The sequence below is a fragment of the Ovis aries genome, chromosome 22, assembly GCF_016772045.2.
Source record: "Ovis aries strain OAR_USU_Benz2616 breed Rambouillet chromosome 22, ARS-UI_Ramb_v3.0, whole genome shotgun sequence".
Lineage (NCBI taxonomy): Eukaryota > Metazoa > Chordata > Mammalia > Artiodactyla > Bovidae > Ovis > Ovis aries.
In genome coordinates this window covers 40,419,091-40,429,424 of record NC_056075.1, presented here as the reverse complement: position 1 = coordinate 40,429,424, position 10,334 = coordinate 40,419,091, and the positions used below count along the sequence as shown (strand labels likewise).

The window sequence follows — 10,334 nt, the reverse complement described above, 5'->3', positions numbered from 1 at the left end:
GTAGACCTGACACCGAGATGATTCTGCAGACCTCTCAAGGCCCTTCCTGGACACGGCTCAGGTGCCACTAAGAAGCACGGGCTCCTGGACAGGGGACCCAGGACAGAGACCCAGGGGGTATCTTAGATGATGGGGGGGTTGGGGGGAAGAGGACAGGAAGCAGGTCTCAGGGGCTGCCAGGCCCCCCAGAGGAGAGGTTCTCTGCCGGCTCTCACCAGGACAGCCCAACCCTCTGCTTCTCTTCCAGCTCCCCCAGCCCCCTTCTTCATGCATCCTTTCACTCAGCATTTATCCATCAAGGGCCTTCTGTGTGCTCAACCCTCTGCTGGGATCTGAGGGTTCAGGAAAGCACCAGACAGACCTAGCCCTGCCCTTGAGGAGCCTACATTCTCATGAGGAAGCCAGGACCCTGCTTGTAAGAGAGGAGCGTGGCCCAGCTGAGGTTGAGGTGACATCTGAGCAGAGGTCTTGGGGAGGGAAGAGTGAGCCCTGTGAGCAGCAGGGGACGAGAGATCTGGGCAAAGGGCACAGCGAGTGCAAAGGTGCTGAAGTGGAAGGGATTACATTCAAGGGTTGGGCTGTCCCGGTGAGAGCCGGCAGGGAGCTCTCCTCTGGGGGGCCTACATTCAAGGTCAGAGGTGAGTGGGCAGGGCTAGGCAACACATCTCCTGCCACTGCTTGGTCACTCAGCTATGTCTGACTCATCTGTGACCCGACGGGCTACGCCTCGCTGGGCTCCTCTGCCCATGGGACTCTCCAGGCAAGAATACTGGAGTGGGCTGCCGTGCCCTCTTCCAGGGCATCTTCCTGACCCAGGGATCGAGCGTGCGTCTCTTGTGTCTCCTACATTGGCAGGCGGATTCTTGGCCTCTGCAACACCTGGGAAGCCCTTAGATAAGGCAGGGCCTCCCTCACAGTGGCAGGGGCCACGGGAGGGATGTGGCCGGGGCGGCACTGACGAGACTCTTGTGCCTCAAGGATCACTCTGGCTGCTCTCGGGGCTTCCCAGGTGGCAGCAGTGGTGAAGAACCTTCCTGCCACTGCAGGAGACACAAGAGGCCCAGGCTCAATCCCTGGGTCGCGAAGATCCCCTGGAGGAGGGCATGGCAACCCACTCCAGTATTTTTGCCTGGAGAACTCCATGGACAGAGGAGCCTGGCAGGCTACAGTCACAAGGGCTATAGGGTCACAAAGGGTTGGACACAACTGAAGTGACTTAGCACGCACGCACACACGCTCTATGACTAGACCTCTGGACTAACATGGAAGCAGGGAGCTGGCTAAGCTGCTGTTCTCTCTACCAGTTCTGAACTCCCCTCTCAGGGGCAATAGGCTGGCCCCGCCACAGTGGTCAGACAGACCCGTGGCCTTACAGGCCAGCAGGCCAGGAGCTTCTGCGCTTTCCTCTTCACCCCTCTGTCAGAGAAGCAGATGTCAGCTGCCACCTGGAACAGCTGGTGGGAGCTGCTGCCCAGCTCTCTGGTGAGCCAGCCCCCAGCTGGGCCCTCATGGGCGTCCAAGCAGCTGGTCCACACATTCCTCCCACCCAGCCCTGGGGGACGTCCCACATTCCTGAAAAATGGAACCATTTGCTCGGTTGTAAGCCTGCTGTCCTGGCCACATCTTTCCTTGTGCTTTTTATCTGCCTGGAGGCCCTGGGCTTACCCTTGCTCATCTTTCAAGGCCATGATGACACCCCCCTCTTTGGGACCCCCCAGTGAGTCACCTACTCCCTGTCCTTTCTGAACCCCAGTGCAGCTGCTGTGGGCCTCCCCAGCTCTGGTGTCCACTGTTTGCTGTGTGTCCTTTCAAGGCCACTCCCAGTGGATTCTGTTCTGTCCTTCTCTGGGTGGGGGTGTTCTTCCCTCTTGGGCCTGGGGTTGCTCTTCACGTCCCTGCTCCATCCCAGCCTCCCCTAGTTTGAGGGAAGTGCCCCTGTCCCCTGACCAGTTGTGTTGAGTCGCTGGCAGAAGGTGGTGGCTCAGTTGGTACTTGGAATTTGGTGGTTCCCATAGTTAGGGATGTGGTGGGAGATGGGGAGGCATCAAAGGGCTGGGGTGCAGGAAGGGGAGGTGAGTGTCAGGCAGGAGCAGGCTTGCTGAGTGTCCAGGAGACAGAGAGGAACCGCTGGAAGTGGACAGAGCAGGTCTCTGGAGGTGCCTCACGGAGAGAAGGAGGTCTACCCTGGCTCCAGACCAAGTCCTTTCTGCCCAAAACAAGTTTTCCACGATGCCAGTGGGTGACGTTAGGGATGCCCAGAGTCACTTCCCTTCTTCCTTTTCTCTCTCCCTTCCTCCCCGTCCCATTCTGATCTCTGCTCCTGGTCTGCGTCACACAAGCAACAACTCTCAGTCCAACGACTCTCAGTCCTGAGTGCAAGCTGACAGTCTCATCCATCTTCTCACGAACAGTGACGCGGGCAGACCACACATGTCCCTGAAGAACTTATAAAGACCTGAGCAGCCTCTAGACTAGTGAGCCCTCGCATCTGTCACCTGTCATCTCCGCTCAACCATCTTTGGAGGCAGGCAGTATCATCCCCCTCTTACAAACGAGGCTCAGGTGACAGCTTGTCCAAGGTCAGTCCGTTAGATGGCAGGGACACACCATCCCCAGGCCACGCTTTCCTCTTTGTTCCACACTGTGGGCACTGGTGTTCAGAAGCACGGCTGAGCAAGTTTGCAGAGGCAAAAAGCAAAACTCAAGCTTGACTGACAGTTACTTTGCTGGCCAGAGCGTGGCTCCAGTCGGCCCTCTGCAACATGCCATGGCATTTCCAAGAACACAAATAGATCAGATTCTTAATATCCTGAATTAACTATCATTTACACTTTTGCTAGAATACTATCCTCCAGGACAGCTGTCAAGCTGCTTCATGGGACACAGTCTATTTTCCTTGTCCTATTCTTGCCAAACATTAGCACCTTTAGCAAGGGCCTATTGGTCAATTACATTCCTGGCTGATGTGAGCTCTAGACCACGGGGCAGTGAACTTAATCTGTAGAACTATATTTTGTCCTTGGACAGCTGGTTCTTTAAGAAAATAACCTGAGTGACTTCCCTCCAAATCAGGAGACCCGGCTTCGATTTCTGGGTCAGGAAGATCCTCTGGAGAAGGAAATGGCAACCCACTCCAGTATCCTTGTCTGGAGAATCCCATGACAGAGGAACCTGGAGGGCTACAGTCCATGGGGTCACAAAGAGTTGGACATGATTGAGTAACAGACACTTTCACTTTCACCCTGCCTGAAGCACTAAGGCTCTAGATGGTAGAACGTCAAAATATTGGAATAAAGCGAGCTCTTACTATAGCAGAACACATAAGGAGGTGCCTGGAGTAAAACAGATTTATTTTAAAATGCTGATAATGAAACCGCTCCTGGATTTAAAATTTTCTATCACCTGTTGATGTCAGCTATCATCACCTACCATCTGTTTGCTCAGAACTGTCAAAAATAAGACTAGGTCAGCCAGAGTGATGCATGTTCTAGGCAGTTTCCCAGACCCACTGCCATGGGAATTGGGGTCCGTGAGTCAGATGAAAATGAAAGTCACTCAGTCGTGTCTGGCTCTTTGCAACTCCAAGGACTACACAGTTAACGGAATTCTCCAGGCCAGAATACTGGAGTGGCTATCCTTTCCCTTCTCCAGGGGATTTTCCCAACCCAGGGACTGAACCCAGGTCTCCCACACTGCAGGCGGACTCTTCACCAGCTGAACCACAAGGGAAGCTCAAGAATACTGGATAGTATTCTATCCAGTATTCTGGCTAATAGGGGTAACCAGATAGGCTAATACTGGGTAGCCTATCCTTTCTCTGGGGGATCTTCCCAACCCAGGAATCAAACCAGGATCTCCTGCATTATAGGCGGATTCTTAACCAACCGAGCTATCAGGGAGGCCCTGGGATGATGCTAATAACACCCTTCTGAAAAGAGTGAAGTTACAGTGCATCAGGGCCTCCCTGGTGTCTATAAAGAATCTGCCTGCAGTGCGGGAGACCTGGGTTCAATCCCTGGGTTGGGAAGATCCCCTGGAGAAGGGCATAGCTACCCACTCCAGTATTCTTGCCTGGAGAATTCTGTGGACAGAGGGTACAGTCAGTGAGATCGCAAAGAGCTGGACACGACCGAGTGACTAACACTTTCACACCTAGTCAGAGGAGGACCACTGATCTGCACCCACAGGGACAACTGGGTGCCGCTGAAGTTTCATCTCAAGTTGGCATTATGGACCTAGAGTAGCAGTGAGTGAACTTTTTCCTATAAAAGGCCAGACAGTGAAATATTTTAGGCTTTTTAGGACATACAGTCTCTGTCCCAAGCACTCAAATCTGTCCAAGGAAAGCAGCCACGGGCAAGGAACAAATGGGCGTGGCTGTTCCAATAAAACTGTTATTACGAGTCAGGCAAGGAGTGGGGTCAGCTCTGCAGGTTGCAGTTTGCAGTCCTTCACCTTGAGGGTCTTGATGAGAGGTCTCTTCCTGTACAGCCCCCCACCGTCTGCCCACACCAGCCCACCCTACTTCAGTTTCAAAAAGGCCATAAACACAAGGGAAAACTGGTCCAAGCTACATTTTTAAGGCAGTGACTGGAGAATATCCTTTTATCTCATCTTAAATTCTTAACTATTTGTTCAGTCCTTCTGAAGCTGTACATCACAGGGTTTTTAACAGCCTTCTTGCCTAATTGCACTTGGCTTTGCTAAAAATAAACCCAAATCACCTATGGAACCTAGAATATCATTCCTTCTCTTGTACTTGGAACAGGTACTTTCACCTTGACTAAGTCGTAATTCTCAGTGTCCCGGAAAAAAATAAGGAGGGTCAGTAGTGTTAGTTGGCCTTTTTAGGTAAAAGAGCCAAATACTGAAGCAAGATGCCTGCAGAGACTCATCTGAAAGCCACAGTCACAGAAAATCTCAGTGGGAGAGAGGTGGGACTTTCACGGTGTCATTTTGTGTGGGTCTTAATGTGGCTGATGGAGCAAACACATGCAACCTTTAAGGACAGGAAAGACAGCGGGGCAATATGCTCATCCAAGTGCCCACTGGACCTGCCCATCTAATTGGATTCCAGCAGTTCTCAAGAGAACTGCATTCCTAAAGCCTAGCTCCTTAGCTTTTCTTCTTAAAAACACCAGCACATTCAAGTATTGATAGAGCTAATTTAATGGAGAAGGCAATGACAACCCACTCCAGTACTCTTGCCTGGAAAATCCCATGGACGGAGGAGCCTGGTAGGCTGCAGTCCATGGGGTTGCAAAGAGTCGGACACAACTGAGCAACTTCATTTTCACTTTTCACTTTCATGCGTTGGAGAAGGAAATGGCAACCCACTCCAGTGTTCTTGCCTGGAGAATCCCGGGGAGGGAGGAGTCCGGTGGGCTGCCGTCTCTGGGGTCGCACAGAGTTGGACACGACTGAAGTGACTTAGCGGCAGCAGCAGCAGAGCCAATTTAAAATGCCTTTACATTTTAATTGAGGGACTTCTTTCATTCACAAAATGAGAATGAGTCATTTTGAGTCAGTCAAATCAATTGTAAGCAAGATTCCAAAGAAATAAAGCCCTACTGGCTCAGAGAATATTTTCACTTGTCTGTCATTTATTTTTACCTTGCAGAATTCTTTTCTTCTAGTACAACTGCCAGTGTGTACCTGAATACGTTACTTCAATTGCAAAGTGCTGCTGAGGAGAATGAAATACTCTGGGTGATCACAAGCTCAGGAATCACAGATACCTAAGACTGTCCTCATGCAAGATGGAATCTCCAGGCAATCAAGAGCCGAGAGAGGCACCGTTCTATGGAGGTGAGGGCTACTCTGTGGAGAACTTCTGATCCGGTGCACATGGGAGGGACGTGAGGCTGGTATTGACACTGCTCCACTATTGGTTTTGGGAGAACAAAATGTCCTGCTCCCACTTTCAAAGTGATGGAAAAACCTAAAGCAAGAGTGCGGGGAGGCTCAGGGCTGGTCACCATCTGCGAGACAATCAGCATCAGAACAGGGAAAGGCAACAGTGAGCGACTCTCTGGTGAGCTGCTCTGCCTGGTCCTGCCCTCACTCCACAATCCAGCAAAGGACCACCGCCTATCTGTTGGCCTCCAGTCTCGAGCACACTGAGCTTTCAAACGTCCTCTGCTGGAATTTCTACTTCTTTCTCTGTGCTTACTAAGGCCAGCATTCTTTCCTCCCTTAGCTAGTTGATGGTTGAATTAATAAAGTCCATCCTGACAATCATTTTACTACTAAACAATATAAAGATAGATGGGTTTGCCTGTGGCCTTTAAAAATTTGGTGGAACCTACCCAGGCAAAGGGCAGGCAAGAAGGTGACCAGTTACAGGACCAATGAATGGATTCTGGGTTTCTTCTAGGACATTTAGCAAAAGCACTGGGCTGGGAACAAGCATTCCTGGGACAGGCCCTTCCTCTCCATGGACCTCAGTTCCTTGTTCGAGGGGGGTTGATATCTAAGGGCAGGGACTACAACTCTATCTAAAAACACCTCCCAGTGGGTGTTAGTACAGATGTCACCCTGGACATCCAGGGGAAAGACAGGAAGGCCATTTCCTCTCCTCTCAGAGCCACAAGCTGAGCCTTGCCCACCCAGGAACCCTGGCGGCAGGTGTTCCACCCTGCTTTGTGCCGCGGCCCTGAGTTCCTACAGCCCGGTTCTGGATTCAACAAAGCAGCGCTGGAGGGTGGGCAGCTGAACCAACTCCTGAGGTGCCAGCACAGCACCCAATGTGGTGCACAGCAGCTCAGAGGACACAAGGCCTGGCTGGGATTAATTCCCTTTTTATTTATCATTTTTGTAAATTACGCACATTTAAAGTTTTAGCAATAATTTACAAGTCACATCTCATATAGTTCAGTCATTGGAAGAACACCAAGACAGAAAATTATTAGAGCACTGAGCCTTCAAAGAGGAGGTTACTGTAACACATCACAGCAGGAGCTAAAATCTCAAATATCCAAGACTCCACAGATAAAACCTAAAGCTTAGAATTTCTCTAAGAGCCTATGCACTTGAAATTACAAAATTCAGCAACTGCCTAAACCAAGATATGAACAGCTCTGTTTCCAAGGTAAGAAAACAAGGAATGCTGTGGTAAGTCACCTTGACTGTTTAAATGTTTCTGCTCTGTTTATACCTGGAATGACTGTATATACACACAGGCACAGTACATATTTTGCTCTCACAAACTGTGTTTACTACATATTTAAATCTAGTCCATGAGAAAAGCAATTCAATTGCTTGGATCTTAAGTTTTAAAAAAATGAAAAGTATTTCTAGGGACTCTTAAAGCTGTCTCCAAAGTATAAAATGTTATACTTTAAATATCTGAAGTGTGCCTGTCTTCCTCTGAGATGGATGCAGGTCCTGGCTTCTTACAGCATAAACGCTCATATAGGGCTGTGCATACATGGTGAAACAGCCCACGAGGGCCCTGGAGAGGACGGCACCCTCGTGGGTCCGGGCTGTGACTGTCCACAGCCAGACCAACACCCTGGCTGCTGCTCTTGAGGCCGGGTGCCCTGGGGCGCGGAGACTGGCCCCTCTTCAGTCAGTCAGTTCTTGCTTGGGGGATTCCAGTTCGTTCAATAAATCTCTGCCAGCTGCTCCAGCCTTTGAAGCAAAAAGAACTGCTCCCTGTTTAAAACCGAGGTTCTTTAAACTTCGGGCATAATCTGCGTATATAGCAGAGATGAGCTTCTGTAAACTGCAGTTAAGGAAGAGAAGGGCAGAGAGGGCTCCAGCAGGTTCCCACAGGCCAGAAACAAGGTCCAGCTCTGGAGAGTGTCCAGGGGAGGGCAGCACAGGAGGAGCACTGGGGGCTCTTCTCAGGGAGGGCAGCTGCTGGGGTTGGGGGGCGGGAGCAGGAAGGCGAGCTTTCAATCTGCAATGTCCCTGCACTGGCACCAGCTGAGCCCAAAGCCCGACCTCCTACAAGACCCAACTAACATCCCCTCAGATGCTCCAAGGTCTAAATGCACTTAAGGAGTGGAGAGGGAAGGATGACAGAAGAGAAATACATGTGCAAACCCTTGGGCTATTTGCAAATCTGAGAGGTTGGCGTTTAAGGGGCAGATCCAACCTCACTGAGTGACTCAGACGGTAAAGAATCCGCCTGCCATGAGAAAGACCTGGGTTCGACCCCTGGGTTCGACCCCTGGGTTGGGAAGATCCCCTGGAGGAGGCCATAGCAACCCACTCCAGTATCTCGCCTGGAGAATTCCATGGACAGAGGAGCCTGGCAGGCTACAGTCCATGGGGTTGCAAAGAGTCAGACACGACCGAGTGACTTTCACTTTCGGGATGTTAGACAGCCCTGTTCCACTGTATTCTGATATCCAAAACAGAGCTACTGAATCAGAGCCAGCTTCACCAGTGCCGAGGTACATGACACTGAGTTCAATTTTATGTTAAAAAATATATACAGAAAAATTAAAAAACATGACATGTAGATATGAGGCCACAACGTAACAATTCAAGAAAAAGTGCAATGAGAACAACAAAGCCTCTGCAAACACAAGGACCTGAGAGGAGGATTCTCAAGCTCCTTCTTTTCCAAGGAAAACATGTGACTCAAGTGACGGGTGGCGGAGCTGAAACGCTCCTGGGCACACGGGGCCACCGTGACCTGCCTCCGTGACACGTCTCTCTGAAGCGCCGCTGCGTCTTGTTCCACGTTAGCCCGTCCCTGTGGGTGACAGCCAGTCTTTCTGTTTAATCTCTTCTGGTATGCATTTATTCCAGCAGAGCCTCCTATAGCTTTCCTATACTAGCTCCTCTACTTTCTAAGTTCGAAGAAAACATTACAAAGTCTGGGTTCCCTCCACTTCACAGCCCTTCCTGGCTCTCCATTTCTCTCACAGCTGATGCCAGTGGGGCAACAACCTTCGTTCTGATTTGTACCCCCCCCCCCCCCACCCCGTTTCTCCCTTTTTCCTGGCTCTGGGCAGTCAGAACACGGATCTTCCTCCATACAATAGTTTCCTCCCATGCAGCACAGCCAATGGGGATGCTTAAAACCCACTCACGGCATCTGGCTCCCCCTCAGCAAACACGTCCCAGTAAAGGATATCTGTGTCCTCGCTGACTTCGATGGCTCCGTACTTGAGACAAGCTTCCACAAACAAGGCCGCTCTGTCGAAGTACCTCATGCTGCTCAATAGAACACAAAGCACATCAGGAGCTGTGACTTTCATCATCTGGAGGTAGGACCATCCCAGGGAGTGTTTCTATACAAGGACGTGTACACACTCTCCACAGAAGCCCGAGGGCTGTGTGAGGCACACCAGCGCTGTTCTCTGCCCCAGCTTAGAGGAAGGGGGATTCTCATGCCCCAACCCTTTGCTCTTTTCTATTAACTCATAAAAATTTTTGTTAAATCACTGAAATAGAGACAGGACAAAAATCCACATACCCAGGTCCAGATTTCACAAGTAACTTTCTGTCATATCTGCCTCAACCTACTTCCCTTCGTTTTAAATAAATAAAATGTCCTGTGGTGAGTGATAAGCATTAATTACCCTTCAAGGTTCTCAGAGGGGACACCTCCAACTTGCCACACTTTCTTCCCCCTTCCTACTGCTTTTCTGCTTTTGTCTCAGTTGTTCTACTCAAAGCTAAATTGACCTCAATTCTTTTTAAATATTCTTTTTAAACAGGTAACTATTAGGTTTGACTAGCACATTGGCAGAGAAGTAGCAAAGTTCCTAGACCAAAAGAAGAATGAATAAGCATGGACTGTTCCACTCCCTTTAGGTTTTTTTCTAAAAACGAAACCTGAAGTATATGCTTCTCCCTTCACTCCCAACATCAAGGACTACCAGCCTCCTGGCAGAGCCTCCTGAGCAGTGGTAAATCCTGGGTGGTTCTGACCAGCCACTGACAGTGGGCGTACCTGTGAAGCGTTTCAGCCACGCTGGAAAAGCAGCCCAGGGAAAGGAGAACCAGGAGGGCCTTGGACTTCTGGTTCACTTGAGGGGAGCAAAGGTGGTCAACCCACCGTTTCAAAACATCAGCGCACTCTTCAGAATTTAAGCGGACCTGAGGAAGATGCCCATGTTAAAAAGGACACCCTGTACTACACAGAAGGAAAAAAGAATTCAGTTGAAATGGGATCTATTACCATGAAACAGAGCTCATCTCTGCTTTGCAACACAGCCCCTGCTGCTGCAACACCGTGACCAGAGGTGACGGGGATCCACACCTCGGGATCAATGGGCCCGGGACCACCTCTGGGCTGTATGTAGTCTGGACTCACACCCCAGCAGGGACAGGAGGCAGCTGCTTTCACTTAATTGCTAACCAATGCAACCTCC

The 10,334-nt window shown here is 50.4% G+C and overlaps 1 protein-coding gene across 9 annotated transcripts in view; it reads right to left on the bottom strand.

Annotated features, from left to right (window-relative positions):
- Positions 1 to 6,784: 6,784 nt before the first annotated feature.
- WDR11 (WD repeat domain 11) overlaps positions 6,785 to 10,334 on the bottom strand; it is a 55,357-nt gene continuing 51,807 nt past the window's right edge. For 7 of the 9 annotated variants that reach the window (XM_012103030.5, XM_012103031.5, XM_060404766.1 and 4 more), the window contains 3 exons: positions 9,914 to 10,059; positions 9,048 to 9,171; positions 6,785 to 8,707 (listed from right to left, as the gene is read on the bottom strand). In XM_012103030.5, coding sequence (XP_011958420.1) covers positions 8,495 to 8,707; positions 9,048 to 9,171; positions 9,914 to 10,059 — 483 coding nt within the window. In that variant the 3' untranslated portion in view covers positions 6,785 to 8,494. The remainder of the gene's footprint in view (positions 8,708 to 9,047; positions 9,172 to 9,913; positions 10,060 to 10,334) is intronic. The other 2 variants (XM_004020238.5, XM_012103032.4) reach the window with 1 other exon arrangement.